This window comes from Pelodiscus sinensis, chromosome 18 (assembly GCF_052426305.1).
Source record: "Pelodiscus sinensis isolate ZL-2025 chromosome 18, ASM5242630v1, whole genome shotgun sequence".
In the NCBI taxonomy this organism is placed as follows: Eukaryota; Metazoa; Chordata; order Testudines; family Trionychidae; genus Pelodiscus; species Pelodiscus sinensis.
The window spans coordinates 3335592-3358048 of NC_143069.1; the positions used below are offsets into that span (position 1 = coordinate 3335592).

At 72.0% G+C, this 22457-nt stretch overlaps 2 protein-coding genes across 5 annotated transcripts; one reads left to right on the top strand and one right to left on the bottom strand.

Annotated features, from left to right (window-relative positions):
* On the top strand, nucleotides 1–14564 carry ERCC2 (ERCC excision repair 2, TFIIH core complex helicase subunit). 3 transcript variants are annotated; one of them, XM_075915368.2, is made up of 23 exons: nucleotides 1–121; nucleotides 2218–2317; nucleotides 2835–2912; nucleotides 3244–3306; nucleotides 3853–3966; nucleotides 4153–4269; nucleotides 5384–5500; nucleotides 5973–6096; nucleotides 7060–7156; nucleotides 7367–7500; nucleotides 7855–8023; nucleotides 9039–9157; nucleotides 10652–10721; nucleotides 10809–10878; nucleotides 11185–11286; nucleotides 11416–11479; nucleotides 11885–12006; nucleotides 12846–12938; nucleotides 13213–13285; nucleotides 13642–13712; nucleotides 13846–13989; nucleotides 14139–14282; nucleotides 14368–14564. In XM_075915368.2, the coding sequence occupies exons 1-23, from the start codon at nucleotides 117–119 to the stop codon at nucleotides 14458–14460; spliced, it is 2283 nt and encodes a 760-aa protein (XP_075771483.2). In that variant the 5' UTR covers nucleotides 1–116; the 3' UTR covers nucleotides 14461–14564. The 3 variants fall into 3 exon arrangements, with proteins under 3 accessions (XP_075771483.2, XP_089626042.1, XP_089626041.1); XM_089769916.1 differs by lacking the exon at nucleotides 1–121 and adding an exon at nucleotides 750–1718; XM_089769915.1 differs by lacking the exon at nucleotides 1–121 and adding an exon at nucleotides 750–1685.
* A 174-nt stretch (nucleotides 14565–14738) lies between these two features.
* Nucleotides 14739–22420, bottom strand: KLC3 (kinesin light chain 3). Of its 2 annotated transcripts, XM_075915385.2 has the most exons (13): nucleotides 22307–22420; nucleotides 21256–21526; nucleotides 20247–20474; nucleotides 19960–20035; nucleotides 17999–18221; nucleotides 17814–17901; nucleotides 17438–17539; nucleotides 17162–17335; nucleotides 16370–16469; nucleotides 16236–16276; nucleotides 16001–16128; nucleotides 15192–15264; nucleotides 14739–15074 (listed from the first exon to the last, which is right to left on the bottom strand). In XM_075915385.2, exons 2-13 carry the CDS (start codon nucleotides 21511–21513, stop codon nucleotides 15015–15017), a joined length of 1551 nt encoding a protein of 516 aa, XP_075771500.2. In that variant the 5' UTR covers nucleotides 21514–21526; nucleotides 22307–22420; the 3' UTR covers nucleotides 14739–15014. The 2 variants fall into 2 exon arrangements, with proteins under 2 accessions (XP_075771500.2, XP_075771501.2); XM_075915386.2 differs by lacking the exon at nucleotides 16001–16128.
* Between the last annotated feature and the right edge of the window lie 37 nt (nucleotides 22421–22457).

A 22457-nucleotide genomic window follows, 5' to 3' on the forward strand; every position in this document is an offset into this window, starting at 1 on the left:
CCTGACTGGCGCTGGCGTCACCCAGTGACCGGACTCAGCCAATAGGCGGGGGGGGGGGGGGGGGAATCGGACCGAGGTGGGAACTGGGATGCGGTGCGTGGGAAAGGTTCGGAGCCATGAAGTGAGTGGGGAGGGGCGGGGCTGTGAGGGGGGGCTGAGCGGGCTGGGAGAAGGGGCGATGGGGGGAGGGGAAGGGGGGGCTGAGCGGGCTGGGAGAAGGGGCGATGGGGGGGAGGGGAGGGGAGGGGGAGGGGAAGAGGGGGCTGAGCGGGCTGGGAGAAGGGGCGATGGGGGGGAGGGGGAGGGGAAGAGGGGGCTGAGCGGGCTGGGAGAAGGGGCGATGGGGGGGAGGGGAGGGGGAGGGGAAGAGGGGGCTGAGCGGGCTGGGAGAAGGGGCGATGGGGGGAGGGGAGGGGGAGGGGAAGAGGGGGCTGAGCGGGCTGGGAGAAGGGGCGATGGGGGGAGGGGAGGGGGAGGGGAAGAGGGGGCTGAGCGGGCTGGGAGAAGGGGCGATGGGGGGGAGGGGGAGGGGGAGGGGAAGAGGGGGCTGAGCGGGCTGGGAGAAGGGGCGATGGGGGGGAGGGGGAGGGGGAGGGGAAGAGGGGGCTGAGCGGGCTGGGAGAAGGGGCGATGGGGGGGAGGGGAGGGGGAGGGGAAGGGGGGGCTGAGCGGGCTGGGAGAAGGGGCGATGGGGGGAGGGGAGGGGGAGGGGAAGAGGGGGCTGAGCGGGCTGGGAGAAGGGGCGATGGGGAGCTGGGGGCGTTGCAGGCAGCGGGGGGCGCAGCAGAGGATCCCTGGGGTGCGTGTTGGGGCGTTGCGGGGGCGCTCCCGGCACTGGGGGGCCGTGGCTCCTTGTGGTGGCAGAGCAGCTGGGGCACGGGCAGCACCTCCCTGTGCTTTCAGGCCCCTCTCCGAGCCTGGGGGTGGGACCTGGCACCTGTGGCTCTCCGGAGGATGGCGCGATCGGCACTCGGACCCGCCAGGGTTCGTTCTGAGCGGCACCGTCTCTGCTGTACAAAACCTCCAGACGTTTCCTGGCATTTTAAAACCCTCCCCGGACTGAGAAAGGAGGCTTAAGACAGAGGCCGAGTCTGGGAGAACCCGGAAGCACGGTAACCCTAACCGAGCACGGCCCCGATTCATAGGAGCAGGAAGCCCCCGAGGGCCGGCTGCCGGGATTACTGGCAAGGGGCGCTGCTAAGGAAGACAAGGATGTTTTTGAGACACTTGGGAATTTCTTTGCACCCTTGCTTGCTGGGGAGATTTCTGCCCCGGGGTGCCCTGCCTGGGACCAGCGCTCGGGCTCTGTTGGAGTTGGAAGAGTCGATGCTGGAGCAAAGGGATGAAGTAAAAGGCCCAGGCAGTTCAGCAACTGGGACTCATCGTCACACCTGGCGTGTTTAATAAAGGCTCTCGGGGGAGCAGTGAACGGTGGCAGAATCGTAACACCACCAGGAAGATGACAACACGGAGCCGTCCTGCCCAGGAAAATCGGGCCGTGCAGATCTCTACGGGGTCTTTGTGGTGTCTTAGAATCCTAGAACTGGGAGGACCCTCGAAAGGTCATTGAATCCAGTCCCCGGCCCTCACGGCAGGACCAAGCACCATCAAGACCATCTCTGACAGGCGTCTGTCCAACCTGCTCGGAAATATCCCCAGTGCTGGAGATTCCACAACCTCCCCAGGCAACTTATCCCAGTGTTTCACCCCCCTGGCAGGCAGGAAGTTTTCCCTAATGTCCAACCTCAACCTCCCTGGCTGCAATTTCAGCCCCTTGCTGCTTGGCCTGTCCTCAGAGGCCAAGAACAATTTTTCTTCCTCCTCCTTGTGACCCCCTTGTAGGGTGAAAACCCCTCTCACGTCCCCTCTCCAGCTTCTCCTTTCCAAACTAAACAAGCCCAGTTCGTTCAGCCTCCCCTCCTAGCTCATGTCTTCCGGACTTTCCATCGTTGTAGTAACCGTGTAGCCGCTGACGTTTTCCTGCTGACAGTCCCACTGCTTACAAGCGGAGGAAAGGCCTGAGAAGGGGCAGGGGGATTCGGGGTGGAATGGGGCGTTCCGCTGGGCTGGGCAGAGGTGGGGAGGGAGGGGCAGGGGTCGGGTGCTCTCCCCGCTTGCTCGCTGCTGGGCCAGCCTCCTCTGTGCCACCGTGCCAGGCTGCCCCTCCTAGCGACGCTTCGGCTGCGCTCTGACCCGGCGCCGTGATCTCCCTGCCAGGCTGAACATCGAGGGGCTGCTGGTGTATTTCCCCTATGACTACATCTACCCGGAGCAGTACTCCTACATGCTGGAGCTCAAGCGGACGCTGGATGCCAAGGTCTCTGCTGGGGGGCGGGGCGCTGAGGGTGGCGCACCTCACTGTGCCCGGGGAAATGCCCGGTCGCCCGCTCGGGTGCCCTGGGCTGGGTGGCACACGGGCCCACTCGGGAATTCGCAGGGTGAAGCGGTGTGTGCCGGGAGGGATACGCCGTGGGGGGCTGACTGCCGGGCTGGCCCTCCCCTCCCCCTGCCGCTCCAGAAGGCAGGAGGGTGCCCCAGAGGTTCCCAGCCTGGGCAGCCAGGGAGTGGGGGGGCGGGTTGGGGGGGCCCCTGGAGCCTAAGAACGGGGGGCGGGTGCCAGGCTCTGACGTGCCGTCCTGTCCCCAGGGGTGACTCTGTCCCTGCTCCAGCCAGTCTCAGCGGGATCCGGCCCCACCCCCCACCTCTGCCCTGGCCTTGCCGGCTTGCAGGACTCTCTCTGCCTCCCCTCCTTGCTTTGCCCCTCCCTGGCTCAGTCTCTCCTCTAGCCCCCCTCACGGCTCGGGGCTCCCCCGGTGACGGCTCTTCTCTCCCAGGGCCATGGTGTGCTGGAAATGCCCTCGGGGACCGGGAAGACCGTTTCCCTCCTGTCGCTCATTGTGGCCTACCAGCGGGTGAGTGCCGGGCCGGGGCTGCCGGGTGGGGGGCACCGAGTCCAGCGTGGCTGCAGCCCTGGCGCTGTCCCGCAGAGCTCCTGGGGGGGCGGGCCCAGAGCCCCGTGCAGGGGCTGGAGCTGGCAGAGCCCTGATCTGGGGGCGGAGCCCAAGGCCTCCCTGCAGGCTCTGCCCCTCTGCGCTGGCTGCCCTCGCCCTTCCCCGGGGCTGCAGCTGGGACGGGGGGGGGGAAGGGGGGAAGCGGCCTGGTTGCTCCAGGTTCCGCAGTGGCAGCCTCTGGGGCCAGCCAAGCCCCCGCCCAGCAACGCAGGGACCTGGCCTCTCTCCCCAGGCCCATCCGCTGGAGGTGACCAAGCTGATCTACTGCTCCAGAACCGTGCCCGAGATCGAGAAGGTGACCACGAGGGGCCAGTATGTGGTGGGGCCTGCACAGTCCTGAGTTGGGGGGATCGGGGCAGGGCCCTTCGGCTGCCTTGGGGGGAGGGCTTGGGGGTAGCGGGCGGGGCCCCTTTCTGCCCTGGGGGGGGTGCTTGGAGGAGTGCAGAGGGGCCCCTTGCTGCCCTGGGGGGTGGTATGGGGGGATCACGGTTGGGCCCCTCGCTGCCCTGGGGGGGGAGCCATGGCGGGGCCCCTCGCTGCCCTGGGGGGGCATGGTGGGGGGATTGCGGTCGGGCCCCTCGCTGCCCTGGGGGGGGAGCCATGGCGGGGCCCCTCGCTGCCCTGGGGGGGGCACGGTGGGGGGATTGCGATCGGGCCCCTTGCTGCCCTGGGGGGAGCCATGGCGGGGCCCCTCGCTGCCCTGGGGGGGGCACGGTGGGGGGATTGTGGTCGGGCCCCTCGCTGCCCTGGGGGGGGCACGGTGGGGGGATTGTGGTCGGGCCCCTCGCTGCCCTGGGGGGGGGGGGCACGGCGGGGCCCTCACCGCCCCTGGCTCCGACAGGTCATCGAGGAACTGCGGAAGCTCCTGAATTTCTACGAGAAGCAGACGGGGGAGAAACTCTCCTTCCTCGGCCTGGCCCTGAGCTCCAGGAAGAACCTCTGCATCCACCCCGAGGTGTGTGCGCGCTGGGCTCCCTGGCTGGTCTGCTGCCCCAGGCCAGGCTCTCCCGTTCCGGGGCGCACCCTGGGCCGGGGCCACGGCTGCTCCGGGGGCGTCTGCGGAGCGGCTGAGTGGGCGGCGGGCGGCTCCGTGCCCCCGGGGCCTGTCCCGGCGAGGCCGCGCTGACGGCTCCCGTTGCAGGTGAGCGCCCTGCGCTTCGGGAAGGAGGTGGACGGCAAGTGTCTGAGCCTGACGGCCTCGTACGTGCGGGCGCAGCAGCAGCGGGACAGGGCCGCCCCCTCGTGCCGCTTCTTCGAGGTAAGAGGGCTCCTGGGCGGGGCGCGAGCACGGATCTGAGACCCAGAGCTCCCTGGCCCCACCTCCCGGCTCAGCCTCCTTCGGTTTCCCCGGGGAGGGGCGGTGCCGGAAACAGTTGGCCCCGTGTGAAACCAAGTCCCCAGCGGGAGCGCGCCTGCCTGAGGGGCCTGGCCCCTGGGTTCCTCCCAGTGTGTCCCAGGGCTCCAGCGCGCGTACGACTGGCCGCTGGGGCTCTGCTCTGGGGGTTCGGCCGTAGGCCCCTCTGAGCCGGCCGCGCTCCTGTCTCTCGCCAAGGCCCCCTCCGGACACCGGGGGCCCCTGCTCCCCGAGGGACCTGCGCCACCCCGAGCTCTAGGCTGGAGCGGCTCTTGGCCGTGAAACAGGAGGCTTGTGGAGCACAGGAAGCTCTCGGGGCAACACCAAGTGCCGCCCCCCGCCACCTCATTGGGCAAGTACAGCCCGGGGATCCTGAGTCCCACCTCTTGGGCCTTCGTCCCCCCGAGCGGTTCCCGCCTGCCCCAGCAGCACCTGTGCATCCCTGGACTTCGCTCCCAGGCCGGATGCCAACGTTGTCCTGCGAGCAGCCCGCTACGGGCTCTCCCTAGGAGGCAACCTGTGGAACTCCTCGCCACAGGATGTGATGAAGGCCTGGATTTTACCGGGATTCAAAAACGAGCTGGATAGATTCATGGGGGATGGGTCTATCAATGGTGATTAGCCGGGATGGCAGGTGTCCCTAGCCTCGTGTCGGGCTGGGAACGGGCGACAGGGCAGGGATACTAGATGATTCCCGGTTCTGTTCCCTCCCTCTGGGGCCCCGGCACTGGCCGCTGTCGGCCGACAGGACACTGGCCTGGATGGCCCTTTGGTCTGACCCGGTCTGGCCGCTCTTAGAGACCGCACGCAGAACGGTGCGGAGATCAGACCCCTCCTGCCCTCCACCAGGTGGCACCAACGGGGGGGCGGCTCCTGCCCCTCGCCATGAGCGCTGGCGGGAAGCGTCCCTGCAGCCCGTTTGGCGCTCGGCGGGGTGGGAGGAGCCGATCTGGGGCGGGTGACCAGCGGAGGCAGGAGGGGGGCCCGCGCCAGGCCCTGATGTGCTGTTGCCCCGCAGGAGTTTGACGCCAACGGGCGCCAGGTGCCCCTCCCCTATGGCGTGTACAACCTGGACGACCTGAAAGGCTTCTGTCGGCAGAAGGGCTGGTGCCCGTACTTCCTCGCCCGCTACTCGGTACGGGGCGGGTCCCTCGTGCCCTGGGGGCCCTGCCACGGGCTGGGGCGCTCTCCTGAGAGCTGGGGGCTCCCTGCGGCTCCCCCCCCCCCCTTCCTGGCAGCTGCGGGGTGGCCCGGCTGAGAGCTCGGCTCAGCACGGCCTGGGACCCCCTCTCCCGCCCCCCTGGGCGCAATGCCAGTCTGTCCTCCGGCCGCCTCCGCCCCCCCAGCTGGGCACTCCCCCGCTGCCCCGAGTGACTCGGCTTCCCCCGCGGGGCCGGGCTCTCCTGTTGCCCGTGGGCCTGGGCAGCTAGAGCAGCCCCCCGTCCCGTCCCACCCACAGCTGCCAGGGGGCCGTGCAGCCTGTCCGGCTGGGGCAGGGCCTCCCTCGCCCCGAGCTGCTGGCCCGTGGCCTTCCAGGGCTCACCAGGGAGGTTTGTCCGCCTGGGGCAGGCCACCCCTGGGCATTGACCCTTCCCGACTCCGGGCAGATCCTCCACGCCAACGTGGTGGTGTACAGCTACCACTACCTGCTGGACCCCAAGATCGCAGACCTGGTCTCCAAGGAGCTGGCCAAGAAATCCGTCGTCGTGTTTGACGAAGCTCACAACATCGGTAATGGGGGTGGCTGACCCTGCGCGGATGGGAGCTGCCAGGGGGCGGGGCTTCCTACCCTGGGGGGAGAAGGGGCGGGAGCCCTTGGGGAGGGGCTTCCTGCCCTGGGGGGGAATGGCTGGGAGCCCTTGGGGCGGGGCTTCCTGCCCTGGGGGGGAATGGCTGGGAGCCCTTGGGGCGGGGCTTCCTGCCCTGGGGGGGAATGGCTGGGAGCCCTTGGGGAGGGGCTTCCTGCCCTGGGGGGGAATGGCCGGGAGCACTTGGGGCGGGGCTTCCTGCCTTGGGGGGGAATGGCTGGGAGCCCTTGGGGCGGGACTTCCTGCCCTGGGGGGGAATGGCTGGGAGCCCTTGGGGCGGGGCTTCCTACCCTGGGGGGGAATGGCTGGGAGCACTTGGGGCGGGGCTTCCTGCCACTGGGAATGGATGGGAATCCCTGGCGGGGGGGGGGGGGCAGGCTTCCTGCCCTATGTGCCCGGTTCCTGGCTGCCATTGTGCGCGAAGGGCCCCTGGGGGGGGCGGCTGAGCCCCTGTCACTGTGGGGCTGGCTCACTGTGCCAGCTGCTTTGAACGTGCTGTGGGGAGTCCAGCAGCCCCCCGGGAAGGCCCCCCGCCTGGTGGGGTCAGTCCCAGGCTCCCCCAGGGGGTGAGTGGATCCCTTCCCCCCTCCCCTCCCGTCAGCCCCTCTGTGCTCTGGCTGGGCCCAGTCGCTGCTGGGATCCGGCGCCCTGGGGCCGCGCTCTGGCGTGGAACCGGCCCGGCGCAGGGCGCCCGAGTCCCCCCGGCCCTGTGTCCTGCCAGCACTCGGGGCGGGACGCTGCTCCCACCCGGGTCCCAGCCGCTGGCTGCTCCTGCCTGCACCTGCCCTCCCACCCGGGGGCCTCTGCCCCGCCTGGCCCCTCCCTCCGGGCCCAGGTCCTCCCCTGCCCGCCGGGTTCCCGCGCAGACGGCTGCCTGTTCCCGCAGACAACGTCTGCATCGACTCCATGGGGGTGAACATCACGCGCCGCACGCTGGATCGCTGCCAGGCCAACGTCGCCACGCTGCAGGCCACCGTCCAGAAGTGAGTGCCCCGCCCCCGCCTGCCCCCCCGGCTTCACCCCCTGGCTTGAGTCTTGGACTGTCCCCCTGGCTTCACCCGCTGGGCCTCCCTGTCCCCCTGCCCTCCCCACCTGCCCTCCCTGCTCCCCCCACCCCCCAGCCTGCGCCCTCTCTGTGCCCTGCTCCCCCCGCCTGCCCCCTCGCCGCCTCACGGGCCCTGCTCCCCTTCCAGGATCAAGGAGACGGATGCCCAGAAGCTGAAGGAGGAGTACAGGCGGCTGGTGGAAGGGCTGAGAGACGCCAACATTGCCCGGGAAACCGACGTCTACCTGGCCAACCCGGTGCTGCCCGATGAGATTCTCCAAGGTGGGCCCTGCCAGCTGCCGGGGGGGAGGGGGGTGTGGCTGGGACCAGCGCCCCCAGAGCAGCTAGAACGGGGGTGCTGGGCCTCTGGACTGGGGTAGCCGGGGGCTGTTCCCCGGCCCGGGGCAGGCTGTGAGGAGCCGGCGTTTCTCAGCCCCCTCCCTGCCGGCTCCTCTGCTCCCCTTGGGGCCTGAGTCCAGCCCTGCGGGCGCATGGGGCACGCCCAGCCTGGACTTGGGCACGGGGAGGGGTGGGCGGCGGCAGGGCCCAGTGGCAGGCTCCCCCAGCAGTGGCCCCCTGGGGGGCGGGCGTGGGGCGGGGCAGGCTGGGAGCCAGGGTGAGCCGGTGCCCTTGCAGAGGCCGTGCCTGGGAACATCCGGACGGCCGAGCACTTCGTGGGCTTCATGAAGCGCTTCCTGGAGTACCTGAAGGCGCGGCTGCGGGTGCACCACATGGTGCAGGAGAGCCCCCCCTCCTTCCTCAAGGACGTCTTCGAGAAGGTCTGCATCGAGCGCAAGCCACTGCGGTAAGCGGCTGGCCTGGGCCTGGCCCGCGGGCCCCCCGCCCTCTGCGCCCCTGCCCGGCCGGGCCCCCCGCCCTCTGCGCCCCTGCCCGGCCGGGCCCCCCGCCCTCTGCGCCCCTGCCCGGCCGGGCCCCCCGCCCTCTGCGCCCCTGCCTGGCCGGGCCCCCCGCCCTCTGCGCCCCTGCCTGGCCGGGCCCCCTGCCCTCTGCGCCCCTGCCTGGCCGGGCCCCCCGCCCCTCCGCTCTGGGCCCCCAGCTGAGCCCCCCCGCCCCTCCGCTTTGCGCCCCTGCCCGGCCGGGCCCCCCGCCCTCTGCGCCCCTGCCTGGCCGGGCCCCCCGCCCTCTGCGCCCCTGCCTGGCCGGGCCCCCCGCCCCTCCGCTCTGGGCCCCCAGCTGAGCCCCCCGCCCCTCCGCTCTGGGCCCCCAGCTGAGCCCCCCGCCCCTCCGCTTTGCGCCCCTGCCCGGCCGGGCCCCCCGCCCTCTGCGCCCCTGCCTGGCCGGGCCCCCCGCCCCTCCGCTCTGGGCCCCTGCCTGGCCGGGCCCCCCGCCCTCTGCGCCCCTGCCTGGCCGGGCCCCTCGCCCCTCCGCTCTGGGCCCCTGCCTGGCCAGGCCCCCCGCCCCTCCGCTCTGGGCCCCTGCCTGGCCGGGCCCCCCGCCCCTCCGCTCTGGGCCCCTGCCTGGCCGGGCCCCCCGCCCCTCTGCTCTGGGCCCCTGGCTGAGCCCCCTGCCTCTCCGCTCTGTGCCCCCATCCCTCCGCTCTGTGCTGCACTCTCCCCATGAACAGGGATCTCTGTGCTCTGCGCTGGCAGGTCTCTCTGCCCCTCTTGGCTGTGCTGAGCCTGCCCATGGGGGGGCCCTGTGCGTGGTGGGGCTCGGCAGATGGGCTCTGCAGTGGGGCTAGGCGGGGTCCATGCCCATGGGCGCGGCAGCGGCCCGGGGCGGCTCTGGCAGGCCCAGCAAGGGGGGTCTGTCCCGCTGCCCACCGCGGTCACGCCCCCGGGCCCCTCCCGCTGCCGTAGGTTCTGTGCCGAGCGCCTGCGCTCCCTGCTCCGCACGCTGGAGATCGTGGACCTCGCCGACTTCTCCCCCATCACCCTCCTCGCCAACTTCGCCACGCTGGTCAGCACCTACGCCAAGGGTGAGGCGGGCCCGGGTGCCCCCGGCTTTCCCTGCCGGTCGGAGGGGAGCGCAGGCTCCGTCCCTCGGTGCCAGGGGCTGGGTTTTGGGGACGCCCTTCCCCGAGCGCCGTACGCGGGCTTGGGGTGGTGGCAGCGGCTGGAGAACGTGCCCAGTCTGGCTGGCTGTCCCGCCAGGGAGCCGGAGTCCCGGGGGGAGAGGGGGCACTGGGCTGCCAGGGTGCCGGAGTCCCGGGGGGAGAGGGGGCACTGGGCTGCCAGGGAGCCGGAGCCCCGGGGGGGGAGGGGGCACCGGGCTGCCAGGGTGTTCCAGGGAATAGAAATACCCCCGAGCCCCGTGAGCCGTCGGCCGCGGCGCCAATCCTCTTAGCGCTAAGCCGCTCGCTTAGGGTTACGGTGAGCCCCGGCCTGCGGCTTGTGCACTCCAGCCGACCTGCCTGGGGGCTCAGCCACACAAGGCAGCAGGGTTGGCGGGGGGCTGCTCCTCTCCTAGTGCTGGCAGTGGGGCTGGGGGGCAGGGAGGGGGGAGAGCAGGGCTCGGAGTGGGAGGGGCGAGCGGGGCTGGGGGGTGGGGCAGACGCTGCTGCCAGCCTGGGACAGTGACCTCCCGGGCCGACGCCCCAGGCCTGCCAGCCGGCTGCCCCTTGCTCTCCCGGCCCTGGGGCTCTGGAAATGCCTGCCCCGCCCTCGGCTGTGACCCTGGGTCCTGGGAGAGCTGGGGCAGTCGGCAGAGCTTTGAGCTGGGCGCTCCCTGCCCCGGGCCCCCGGAGGGCTGGTCTGCAGCCCCCCACCACCCCCGGGATCCAGAGTGGGGGGGCTGCAAACCGGGGTACTGCCCAACACTGGGCAGCTGGGGCTCCTGGCCAGCCTGCCGCTCGCCCCCGAGGACGTGTGTGGCCACGGCCCTGCTCCGGCAGCTCTGCCCCCGGCTCCCCGCAGACCCCAGCGCCTCAGGCTCCCCCGCCTTGGGGTCCGCTGCAAGGGGATCCAGCCCCGGCCGCTCCCCCGCGCCCCGGCCGGCCCGATGCCAAAGGGCAAAGACGAAGCATTTCCTCCGCACTCCCTGCCCAAGCCCCCCACGTCCAGCGGGGCAGAGATCCGTGCCCAGGACTCGGGCGGTGTTGTTCCTCGGTTCCATTGTCCAGCTGGGTTCCTGGCCAAGCAGATGCGCCCCGCGTGGAAGCCCCGTTCGCTCCTGCCCGCGGCCTGGCCGGAGAACGGCCGCTTGGCCAGGCCTGGCCCCGTCCGCGCGGGAGTCCCCGGCTTTGTCCTCGCGCTGCGGGGTCGCCCGTTCCCCTGGGAACCCGCGTCGGCCCCCGGGGACAGCGCCGGGCCGGGGGAGAGTCCCGGGGTGCTCCGGGCCGGTGGGGGAGCCGTTGCACCAGCCTGACGCGGAGCCTGGCGGCTGCGGGCGGCGCTGGGGAGCAGCCAGGCCGTGCTGGAGGGGGCGGGCGAGGGCCCCGGCCGCTGGCTGACCCCGGGGGCTTCCTCTGCAGGCTTCACCATCATCATCGAACCCTTCGACGACAGGACCCCCACCATCGCCAACCCCGTCCTGCACTTCAGGTGAGCGGGTGGGGGGAGACCATAAGCACGGGGGGGGGGGGGGCTGCTGTAGGGCGCCCCTCCCCCAACGCTTGTCCTTCCTTCCAGCTGCATGGACGCCTCCATCGCCATCAAGCCCGTCTTCGAGAGGTTCCAGTCGGTCATCATCACGTCGGGGGTAAGGGGCAGCCGGGGGGGGGTCTGCTACAGGCCCTTGCTCCCCCGGCCGGCCGCGACTTGGGCCAGCCCAGCTTCTCCACGGGGCAATACGGGGAGCGCCTGGCTGGCTGCTGGGGGCTCGTGGGGTGGGCCCCAGCGCTGCGGGCCCGGTGTGGCTCCCAGGAGTCGGGGGGGGGCACCCCAAGCCCTGGCACAGCAGAGGCCCTGGAGGTGCCCGTGGCTGGCGTCCGCCCCCCCATCTCCAGGCCCACGGGCTGCCTGGCGACCGGCCCCCCGGCTCATGTTGCCCCTTCTCCCCGGGCAGACGCTGTCCCCGCTGGACATCTACCCCAAGATCCTGGACTTCCACCCCGTCACCATGGCCACCTTCACCATGACCCTGGCCAGGACCTGTCTCTGCCCCATGGTGAGTGGGCGCGGGGGGAGGGTCGGCCACGGGTGCCATGCTTCCCCGCCTGGGCAGTTGCTGGGTCCCCCGGGTGGCCGCGCCCAGCGCTGCCCCGGCCCCCTCGCCAGCGTCGCCTTTTCCTTTCAGATTGTGGGGCGAGGAAACGACCAGGTGACCATTAGCTCCAAGTTCGAGACCCGCGAGGACATCGGTAGGGCTGCTACCGGGAAGGGGGGGGCAGGGGTCATCCCAGGACGTGGGCTCCCCCCGGCGTTCCCTCTCCTGCCCCGCTGCCCTGCCCCTGGGGTCCCCGGTGCCAGCCTGGGCGGTGGGAGCTGCTGCTGGGGATGTAGCTCCCCAGGCTCGGGGGGAGGAGGGGGCTACTCTGCAGGGCTGCCCCACAGGCCATGTGGGGCCTGAGTGGGCGGCCTGGCCGGCATGTTTCCAGCCTATGGCCTCTCTCCTGGCCCTTGGGGAGCTGAACCCCCCCCCCCCCCCCCGTGGGGTGGCCCCTAGAGTGGCCAGTAGGGGACCAGATCTCAGCCGCAGGGCCGAGGCCCCCCCATGGCCCCGCCCCGCCGGCTGTGGGCCCACGAGCCTCCCCGCCCGTTGGCAGCTGTGATCCGGAACTACGGCAACCTGCTGCTGGAGATGTCGGCGATCGTGCCCGACGGCATCGTGGCCTTCTTCACCAGCTACCAGTACATGGAGAACATCGTGGCCTCCTGGTACGAGCAGGTGTGTGGGGCGGGGGACCCCCCTCGGCTGGCCGCAGAGGGCCCTGGCTCTGGCCAGCGCTGCTGGAAAGGGTGGCCTGGGCGGTGTGACCGGGGATTTCCCCGCTCGGCTTGTCTGCCAGAAGTGCGGGGAGGGCTCCGGCTGCTGGCCCGTCCGGCCCTGCCCAAAAGGCCTGGCCAGTGTGGGGGCAGCATGCCGGGGCCTGCGGGGTGGGGGGGCTGGGGGGTCCCTAGGCTGAGCCGTGTTAACGCCGCGAGCGTCCGGGCTCCAGGCTGGCCCCTCGCCGTGCCGAGGGGGGAGCTCGACGCGCGTCTCCGGGACCCGGCCAGCCCGAGGGGGCGGGCGCCACAGCTGGGTGCGGCGTGCAGGGGGGGCAGGGCCCTAGCGCCCCTCGGCGGCGCCCCCTGCTGGCAGAACAGGCACTGTGGGGTGTGTCCCGGGCTCCGGCCTGTTGGCAGCCGTAGGGGCCTGGTGGGCGCTGGGCCGCGGCGAGGGCCTGGGGAGCTGTTTCTCCTGGCGCAGCTGTCCGGGGCGCCCAGCCTGGCCCCTAGGCGAGGCAGAGCCCTGCCTGGCCTGGCACCAGGGTGCCCGGCTGCATCCCCACTCAACCCCACCCGCTGAGAAGAGAAGGGAAGGGCCAGGCCTCCCCTGCGGGGTCTCCTCTCCTAGTGGCCCTTCTGGCGGCTGGGCCTGGGGAAAGGGGGGTGCTGGGTCTCAGAGCCTGCCCTGCCCCAGCTGGCTTCCTGCTGGGCCTTGACCCAAGGGACTTGTGCACCTCCCCCCCCCCCCCCCCAACCCCTGCGGCCTCGCTGCCTGAGCCCGGCTGCCTCTCCCCGCAGGGCATCCTGGAGAACATCCAGCGCAACAAGCTGATCTTCATCGAGACGCAGGACGGGGCCGAGACCAGCATGGCGCTGGAGAAGTACCAGGAGGTGGGGGCCGGGGCAGTGCCCGGGGGTGGGCTCGGTCCGGTCCTGGCGCTGGCCCCCGCAGGCTGCGTGGCGCTTCCTGAGCCGCGTCCCGCTGGCTCCGCAGGGCCCGGACCCCCCCCCATGCTAGTTCTCCATCTCCCGAGGGCCTTGCACCCGCGGGACCCTGCCAGGCTGGGCCCAGCTGGGGAGGAGGGAGACTCCGGGGTTGAATCTGGCTCTGTCTGGGCGCTGCCAGGGGGCAGGTCCCAGCGTGACGGGACCCCTTTGCACACAGGCCTGCGAGAACGGGCGGGGCGCCATCCTGCTGTCCGTGGCCAGGGGCAAGGTGTCCGAAGGCATCGACTTCGGTGAGTGCCGGCTGGGGTCCGTGTCCTGTGGGGACGGCCGTGTCCTGCGCCCCGGGCTGACCTCAGGAATTCGAGGGCCCCACCCTGGACGACCCCCCTGGGATTTTGATCATCTGCCGCCACGAATGAACTCGCTGTGCCGCCCGCTGGGAAGGGAGGCCCTGCCGCCTCGCCCGGGCACCGGAGACACGGGCAGCACCGGCCTGGGGCTGGCCAGAGGAGGCGGCGGGTGGGTGGACACTAAGACCCAGGGGTGCTGTATGGGGAGCCCCCCCCCCATTCTGCATTCCTCGGCTTGACCCCGGGTCCCTTGCGTGGTGCCGGCCGGGTGGCAGCCTGACCCCTCTGCCTTGCAGTGCACCACTACGGCCGAGCCGTCATCATGTTCGGCGTCCCCTACGTCTACACCCAGAGCCGCATCCTCAAGGTGAGTGGGCGCCGGGCCGGGCCCTGTCCCCTCGCTGCAGCGCCTGGGGGGGGGGGGGAGTGGCCTCAGGAGCCCCGCCCCACGGCCACTGCCCCACGAGCTCTGCCCCACGGCCCTGCGCTTGCCCCTGCAGGCGCGGCTGGAGTACCTGCGGGACCAGTTCCAGATCCGGGAGAACGACTTCCTGACCTTCGACGCCATGCGGCACGCGGCGCAGTGCGTGGGCCGGGCCATCCGCGGCAAGACGGACTACGGCCTCATGGTGTTTGCCGACAAGGTGGGTGGGGGGGGGGGCTGCTAACCAGGTGGCACCCTGGGCCGGGGGGCTGATGTGCCTTCAGGGCAGCAGCCCTGCTCCCCTCCCTTCTCCCCCCGGGCGCCTGCCCCCGCCCCACGGCTCAGGGGGTCTGGGTCTCTCGTCGGCAGCGCTTTGCCCGGGCCGACAAGCGGGGGAAGCTGCCCCGGTGGATCCAGGAGCACATCACGGACGCCAACCTCAACCTCACGGTGGACGAGGCCGTGCAGGTGGCCAAGTACTTCCTGCGCCAGATGGCCCAGCCCTTCCACAAGGTGAGCGCTGCCCCCCGGGGGCGCGGGCGGGGGCCCCAAGCGTGGGCTTGGGCCGGGCCTCAGCCCCGCTCTGTGCTCTTGCCAGGAGGACCAGCTGGGCCTGTCCCTGCTCACGCTGGAGCAGCTGCAGTCGGAGGAGATGCGCCGCAAGGTGGAGCAGATCGCGCAGCAGGTGTGAGCCGCAGCCGCGGGGACGGGGGCTGGCCCCGGCGCCAGGACGTTGCGGGAGACGAGTGTTTCTACTGCGGGGGGCTGGGCCCGGCAATAAAGACCAGGACTGAGGCCGTGTGCCGTGTGATCGCCCGGCCGCGGGGACCCGGCCCAGCTGGGGCAGCAGCAGTGGGGGTGCACCCCCCTCCCTCTGGCCAGCCGCTGCGGGGCGGGGTGCTCTCCCCCTCCCCCCCCCTCCCCCGTGGGGACACGGAGCCGGGGGGTGACGGACACGGAGCCAGCAGCTACCAAATCACCTTTATTCCCTTTGTGCTCTGGCCTGCCCGCCGATAAATAGAATAAATAGCGAGCCCCAGCCGGGCAGGCGGGGAGTCAAGGCTGCGGGCGCAGGGCCTGGCCCAGCCCAGGGGTTTCCTGAGAAAGCAGCTGGTGCGATGGAGCGGGCAGCGGCTCAGCACGGAGCGGGAACCGGCTCCGGCTCTCCTAGCCGGGCGCGCTCACTGCCCCCGGCTCTGTGCACCGTGGGGGGGCTGGCAGCAAGCAGGGGGGGACCCCGGCACCTCAGCCCGCGCTGGACAGGGAGCCGCTGGGGGCGAGGTTCTGGCTGCTGGAGCTGAGCACCTGCGGAGAGAGGAGGAAGGGGGCAGGGAGTTAGGGGGAGCTGGGCCAGGCTCCCAGCTGCCCCGGGGCCCGCGGCTGCAGGTAGAGCCTCCCCCCGGGGCCCCGGCCTGTTCTCACCGCTGGGGAGGCTGCGGGCGTCTCCGGCCTCTCGCCCACGTGCAGGACGTTCAGGGAGCTGGCGCGTTTCATCCTGCAGGAGAGAGTTTGCTGAGTCCAGCCTGGCCCACGGCTCTGCCCCCAGGGCTGGGAGCCAGGGCGGGTCACACCACCCGGCCAGTGGTGAGCAGGGTGCTGAAGGGAACCCCTGGCGGAACAGGCCCGGCCCGGCTGGATGGCACAGAGCTGGGAACAGGGAGCAGTCGCCCCTCCCCCCCAGGACATGGCTGGGGGGTCCTGGGGCCTGCAGGGCGCTGCTGCTGTAACCAGGGCAGGGCTGCTGCATGTGGGCTAAGAGGCCAGCTCAAGGCAGCGGTGCCCACGGGACCCAGGAATCCCGTCCCAGGACCTGGGGCCTGCTGGAAGAGCCCCCAGGATTCCAGGGCCAGGGCCTTGCTGGAGCTGGGGTGGGCAAAGGGCCCTGTTCCCTGGTGGGCAGAGCCAGGGGAGGAACCTGTTCCCTGGTGGGCGGAGCCAGGGGAGGAGCCTGTTCGCTGGGGAGGGCGGAGGACCCTGGTGGGCGGGGCCAGAGGAGCCATCTCTTTCCTGGGGTGGGCGGGGCCAGAGGAGCCATCTCTTCCCTGGGGAGGGCAGAGGACCCTGGTGGGCGGGGCCAGAGGAGCCACCTCTTCCCTGGGGTGGGCGGGGCCAGAGGAGCCACCTCTTCCCTGGGGTGGGCGGGGCCAGAGGAGCCATCTCTTCCCTGGGGAGGGCAGAGGACCCTGGTGGGCGGGGCCTGTTCCCAGGGGCGGGGCCAGAGGAGCCGTTACCCAGCGTGGGGGTCGACGGGCCGGCTGCTCTCCCCTTTCAGCCGGGAGATGAGCTTCTCGCGGCCGCGGCGCAGGGACTCGCGCAGCCTGGAGAAGGAGCCGCTCCGGCGCAGGCTGCCCCAGGCGTCCTGGGGGCGACAGCAGAGCGAGGTTGCAGAGCTCCCAGCCAGGGGCCACTGCCGCCCCCCAGGCCTGGCTAGGCCGCCTGCCCTCCCCGCCCCGGCCGGGCTCTTACCTGGCGCAGGGGCTCCGTGCCGCTCCAGCCTGAGGGCTCACCTGGACCAGAGGAGAGAGAGACACTGGACTGAGCCCTGCCCCCAGAGCGCCCCCCGGCCCAGCGCGCGGCCCCCGGGGAGCCCAGCGCCTCACCGTGCCGGGCAGCGGCCAGCCCCGGGTCGTGCGGGGCGAGGATCTCCTCGTACAGCTCCTCCGCCTGCTGGTACTTGCCCTGCTTCAGGTAGGAGGCGGCCTGGCGGGAGGGGGGGTGTTACGGGGAGGTGGCCCTCCCGCGCCCTGCCCCCCAGGCCAGACCCCCGCCAAAGGCCAGGGAGCCGGGGGGCGGGTTAGCCAGCGACATGCGCTGCCCGGCCAGTCCCCCAGCTCTGAGTCTCCCCCCACACATGGTTGTGGCCCCCCCCCGCCCCAGCCTCAACCCCTCTCCCAGATGTGGGCCCTTCCCTACCCCACTGTCCCAACCTCCCCCGGGCAGTCATGAACCATTCCCCCCCCCAGGGCAACCATGGCTCTACCCCCCCACTGTCCCAACCCCCCCCCGGGGCAGTCATGAACCATTCCCCCCCCCCAGGGCAACCATGGCTCTACCCCCCCACTGTCCCAACCCCCCCCCCCCCCCGGGGCAGTCATGAACCATTCCCCCACCCCCTGAGCCCCACATTTCCCCCCCTACTCCCCAGGGCAATCATGGCTCTACCCCCACCCCACTATCCCAACCCTCCCCCGGGGCAGTCATGAACCATTCCTCCCCCCTCCCCAGCCCCACAGTCTTCCCCCCCCCCCGGGCAATCATGGCTCTACCCCCACCCCACTGTCCCAACCCCCCCCGGGGCAGTCATGAACCATTCCCCCCCGAGCCCCATAGTCCCCCCCCCCCCCGGGGGCAATCATGGCTCTTGTCCCAACCCCTCCCCCCAGCCCCCTCACCAGGTTGGTCTTGGTCTTGGCCACGCTGGGGTCGCGGGGGCCCAGCTGGCTCTGGTAAATGTGCAGCGCCCGGACGTAGTAACTCTCCGTCTCCTCGAACTTGCCCTGGTTCTGGCACAGCAGTGCCAGGTTGTTGAGCTGCCTGGCCACGTCCGCGTGCATGGGGCCCAGGATCTGGGGGGGCCGGGGGGGCAGGGTCAGGCCCCGGGCCCTGCAGAGGGAGGGCGGCCTCCCCCCGTCGGGGCTCCCCCTCCCGGCGCCCGTGGGGGCTCTCACCTTCTCCCGGATCTCCAGCGCCCGCTTGCACAGCGGCTCCGCCTCCTCGTACTTGCCCCGCTTGCCATACAGAACTGCCAGGTTGTTCAGGGTGGCAGCCACCTGCCAGGGGAGGGGCAGCGTCAGGGCCCAGACGCACCAGCACCCCCAGGGAGCAGCCCCGGCCGGGGGGCGCGGTGGGTGGGGCAGGGACAGGCTGTGGGGGGAGCGCCCGGCTTCACCAAGCCCAGCAGGGGGCGATACAGGCCGGGGGGAGGGCTCCTGGCTGCCCTTGCCCCTCCCAGCAGGGAGCGCTGTGGGGCTCGGAGCTGGGGGGAGCATGTGGCTTCAGCTGCCTTTGGGGGGCCGGGGGATCTGCCCCCCCCCGGGCGCTTACCGCCGGGTGCTCCGCGCCCAGGGCCTGCTCCCGGATGTCCAGCGCCTCGTTCAGCAGCTCCGTGGCCTCCTTGTACTTGTTCTGGTCCCTGCGGTGGGAGGGGGGGTCAGCCGGGGGCCACCCAGGGCAGCCCCCCCCGGTGCTGCCCCATGCCCGGCGGGGGCAGGGCTGGCCCCAGCCCTCACCTGTACACCTGGGCCAGGATGTTGAGCATGGTGGCCACGTCGGGGTGGCCGTGGCCGGAGCTCGTCTCCAGATCCTCCAGCGCCTGCTTGCAGAGCGGCACGGCCACCTCGTAGCGCCCCTGCGCGGCGTACTGGATCACCAGGTTGTGCAGCGTGCGCAGGCGGGCCGGGATCTCGTAGCCGCCCCGCTGCGCCGCCAGGGCCGGGCCGCTCAGCCGGCCCCCTGCCGAGAGCCCCGGTGAAGGGAGGCGCCCGCAAACCCCACCCGGACCTGGCAGAGCTGGGATCCGCCCCCTGGGCCTAGCATGGCAGGGGGTGGGAGAGGCCGGGGCTAAGGCCCAGCTGGAACCCCAGGAGCCCCCCTTCACACGGCTCCCCCCACCTCTGGGTTCCCCCCACCGGTCCCCTTCAACTCCCCCTCCTTGGACTCAGCAACTCCAGCTGCCGGGATGCTCCAGTGGGGCTGGGCTGAACTGCAGGGCCAGGGGCTCTACAAGGGCGGGGGGGGGGGGGGGGGGGAATGTTGACCCCTTCAGCGCCAGGAAGCAGCTTGTCCCCAGGGGGGCGGGCAGCCCCGGGGCCTCATGGGGCCCATCTGCCCCTGCGGCCTGGCAGGTTGGGAGCCCCAGGGTTGGAGGCGGATGGGGGGCGCTCTGTGATGGGCAGCAGGGCCCGTTGCCCAGGTTTCTCTACAGCAATGCCACCCCTGTGCCCTGGCCCGGGGGGCTGGGCACAGGCAGACGGGGGGGGGGGGGGGGAAGGGTCACAGGGCTGCAGGACACATGCACAGGGGGATGGGACAGGCAGGGGGTACTGCAGGGGTGATGCCCAGGGGAGGGGGGAGGGAGGATGGCAGGGGGTACTGCGGGCCAGATGCCATGGGGAGGGGGACGGCAGGGGGTACTGCGGGCCAGATGCCAGGGAGGGGGACGGCAGGGGGTACTGCGGGCCAGATGCCATGGGGAGGGGGACGGCAGGGGGTACTCTGGGCCAGATGCCTGGGAGGGGACGGCAGGGGGTACTGCGGGCCAGATGCCTGGGAGGGGGACGGCAGGGGGTACTGCGGGCCAGATGCCTGGGAGGGGGACGGCAGGGGGTACTGCGGGCCAGATGCCATGGGGAGGGGGACGGCAGGGGGTACTGCGGGCCAGATGCCATGGGGAGGGGGACGGCAGGGGGTACTCTGGGCCAGATGCCTGGGAGGGGACGGCAGGGGGTACTGCGGGCCAGATGCCTGGGAGGGGGGCAGGCAGGGGGTACTGCGGGCCAGATGCCAGGGAGGGGGACGGCAGGGGGTACTGCGGGCCAGATGCCTGGGAGGGGGACGGCAGGGGGTACTGCGGGCCAGATGCCAGGGAGGGGGACGGCAGGGGGTACTGCGGGCCAGATGCCATGGGGAGGGGGACGGCAGGGGGTACTCTGGGCCAGATGCCTGGGAGGGGGACGGCAGGGGGTACTCTGGGCCAGATGCCTGGGAGGGGACGGCAGGGGGTACTCTGGGCCAGATGCCAGGGAGGGGGACGGCAGGGGGTACTGCGGGTCAGATGCCATGGGGAGGGGGACGGCAGGGGGTACTCTGGGAGGGGACGGCAGGGGGTACTGCGGGCCAGATGCCTGGGAGGGGGGCAGGCAGGGGGTACTGTGGGCCAGATGCCAGGGAGGGGGACGGCAGGGGGTACTGCGGGCCAGATGCCTGGGAGGGGGGCAGGCAGGGGGTACTGCGGGCCAGATGCCGTGGGGAGGGGGGCAGGCAGGGGGTACTCCGGGCCAAGTGAGCTGGGTGCACAGCCTGGTTCAAAGCTCTAGCTAATTGGTTGGCGCTGGTAACAATCCCGCCAATAGGGCCGGGCGCCTGAGGGCGGAACCGAGGGGCTGGGGGGGGGGGCGCTCAGAGAGCCGAGGGCAGTGAGCCGGCCCCACGGCAGCCCCACAGCCCCTTTGCCAGCCCCCCCGGCACGTACCCTGCCGCTGCTCTTCCTCGTCACTGGCGAACAGGGAGGCCAGGCTGTCCTTCCGCCGCGGGGCCACCTCCTCCGGCTACGGGGACAGGGGAGCGGCTGGGGCAAGCAGGGGCGTGGCTGGGCTCCCCCACCACAGCCCTAAACCCAGGCCCGGCCCCTCCCTGCCCAGAGCTTTGGTCAGCCAAGGGGGGACCTGGCCACAGTGCCCCCTAGGGTCCTCCCCCCATTCCAGCGGGGGAGCAGCCCCACCTCTCCTGCCCCCCAGCCTAAGGGACTCCAGGCCTCACCTGCTCCTCCTTGGGGTCGTACTGCTTCAGCTGGTTCATGAACTCCAGATGTTTCTTCTCTTCCTCCAGCTGCGCCACCATCTCCTCGCTCTGCTGCAGCCGCCGCTGGGTCCCCGCCAGCTCCTCCCGCAGCCACAGGTTCTCCTGGCAGAGCTGCTTGGCCTGCGCCCGCAGCTTCTGCTTCTCGGCCTCCAGCGCCCCGAGGTGGGACGCCAGCGCCACCAGCATCTGGCCAGGGCAGGGCCGGGCTCAGCAGGGAAACCTCCTCCCCTGCCAGGCCGGCCCCCTGAAGCTGCTGTAGCCAGGTGCTCCCCACCCCCAGTCGCTGCCCCCACAGCGCCCCCTGCTGGGAGAGCCAGGAGCTCCCCCCCAGCCAGTGCCCCTGCCCTGCTCCCCACAGCGCCCCCTGCTGGGAGAGCCAGGAGCTCCCCCCCAGCCAGTGCCCCTGCCCTGCTCCCCACAGCGCCCCCTGCTGGGAGAGCCAGGAGCTCCCCCCCAGCCAGTGCCCCTGCCCTGCTCCCCACAGCGCCCCCTGCTGGGAGAGCCAGGAGCTCCCCCCCAAGCCAGTGCCCCTGCCCTGCTCCCCACAGCGCCCCCTGCTGGGAGAGCCAGGAGCTCCCCCCCAAGCCAGTGCCCCTGCCCTGCTCCCCACAGCGCCCCCTGCTGGGAGAGCCAGGAGCTCCCCCCCAGCCAGTGCCCCTGCCCTGCTCCCCACAGTGCCCTCTGCTGGGAGAGGCTGGGGCTGCAGCAGCCAGAAGCTCTTCCCCCTCCCCCAGCCAGCGCCCCCTGCTGGGAAGTGGGGCTGAAGCAGCTGGGACTCCCCCCAGCACCCCCTACTGGGACAGGCTGGGGCTGCAGGAGCTCCCCCCAGCCAGTGCCCCTGCCCTGCTCCCCACAGCGCCCCCTACTGGGAGAGGTGGGGCTGCAACAACCAGGGGCTCCCCGCCCCGGCTCCTGGAGCCAGCCGCCTTTCTACTGCCCTGGGGTGCTGGCCCAGCCCCGCCGGTACCTTTGCCTCGCCCAGCCCCAGCTCGATCCCCTCCAGCGACTTGCGGACCAGGTCGTACTTCTCCTCCAGGAGCTCCAGCACCTGGGGCCCCTCCGGCCCGGGGCCCTGGAGCAGGGCCGCCTCCAGCCGCCGCGCGATGCCCCGGTTCTCGCTCCGCAGCGCCTCCAGCCCCTTCAGCACCTGGCGCGTGCCAGCGACGATGTCATCGGCCGTCATCCTCGCCGGCTGGCTCTCGCCGGCCTCCGCCACCACGGACATGGCACGGCCGAGCCTGCGGGGAGCGGGCACCCTGAGCACGGCCGTTCCCCCGCCAGGGCGGTCCCTGCGCCCCTCTCCCTCCCAGCTCCCTGGAGCCAGGCCCGGCGCCCTTCTGCCCCTGGAGTGGGCAGGGGCCCTGCCCGAAAGGGGGCGCTCAGGGTGGGACAGGACGTGAGCTTTGATCCTTCCAAGGGTGGGATGCGGGGCTGAGTGGGGCTGGCAGGGAACGTGTAGCGCAGACGGGCGGGACGGGGTGCCCCAAGGCAGAGTCCACACAGGGGAGGAAGGGCCCCAGTCTGGGTGCCAGCTGGATGCTGCGTTCCCTCCCTTCCCGGAGAACCAGTCACACCAGCCTCGCACGGAGCAAGGGCAGCTGGTGTGGCACAGAACCAAATTTGCCCAGGCGGGGCACACGCGGGAGCAACACGCCCCACCCGTGCACAAGCCCAAATGCACAAGGCACCGGGCACTCCCAGCCCGCACGTACCCAAACAGGGCACCCACAGCCTGGTGCGCACGGGCAGGGGAGCGCCAGCGGGACAGGCCCGGCACCCCCCTTCCCAGGTGTGCACACGCACGTACAAAAGTGCAACCCGCAGCCTATGGCAGGGCACGCGCGCGGCCCGTGCGCACACACGAACCGTGCACACGCAGGGTGCGCACACACGAACCGTGCACACGCAGGGTGCGCACACGGGGTTCCCGCGCGCAAACGCGCACCAGCCCCGGCAGGGCGCACGGACGCGCGTGGGGCTGCCCGCCCCGGGGAGCCCCCAACCCCGCCGGGACCCACCTGCCGGCCGGAACCTCCGACGTCTGCGCCGCGCCCGCCCGCCCCTGGCTCCGCGCTCACCTGCCGCTGCCATGGGCGGCACCCACAATGCACCGGGCTCCGCCCCCCCGGGCGGGGCCAGCTGGGGTGGGGTCGCCTGTGCTGCTCACCG

What these genes read in the sequence shown, in the direction of transcription:
- ERCC2 (XM_075915368.2), top strand. An exon ending in CGAGACCCGCGAGGACATCG is followed by an intron (nt 11,480 to 11,884) that starts GTAGGGCTGCTA and finishes GCCCGTTGGCAG; the next exon opens with CTGTGATCCGGAACTACGGC. An exon ending in GTCCGAAGGCATCGACTTCG is followed by an intron (nt 13,286 to 13,641) that starts GTGAGTGCCGGC and finishes TCTGCCTTGCAG; the next exon opens with TGCACCACTACGGCCGAGCC.
- KLC3 (XM_075915385.2), bottom strand. Translation starts at nt 21,513, where the DNA reads ATGTCCGTGGTGGCGGAGGCCGGCGAGAGCCAGCCGGCGAGGATGACG. An exon ending in ACGACCCCAAGGAGGAGCAG is followed by an intron (nt 20,036 to 20,246) that starts GTGAGGCCTGGA and finishes CTGTCCCCGTAG; the next exon opens with CCGGAGGAGGTGGCCCCGCG. An exon ending in CGAGGAAGAGCAGCGGCAGG is followed by an intron (nt 18,222 to 19,959) that starts GTACGTGCCGGG and finishes GGCTCTCGGCAG; the next exon opens with GGGGCCGGCTGAGCGGCCCG.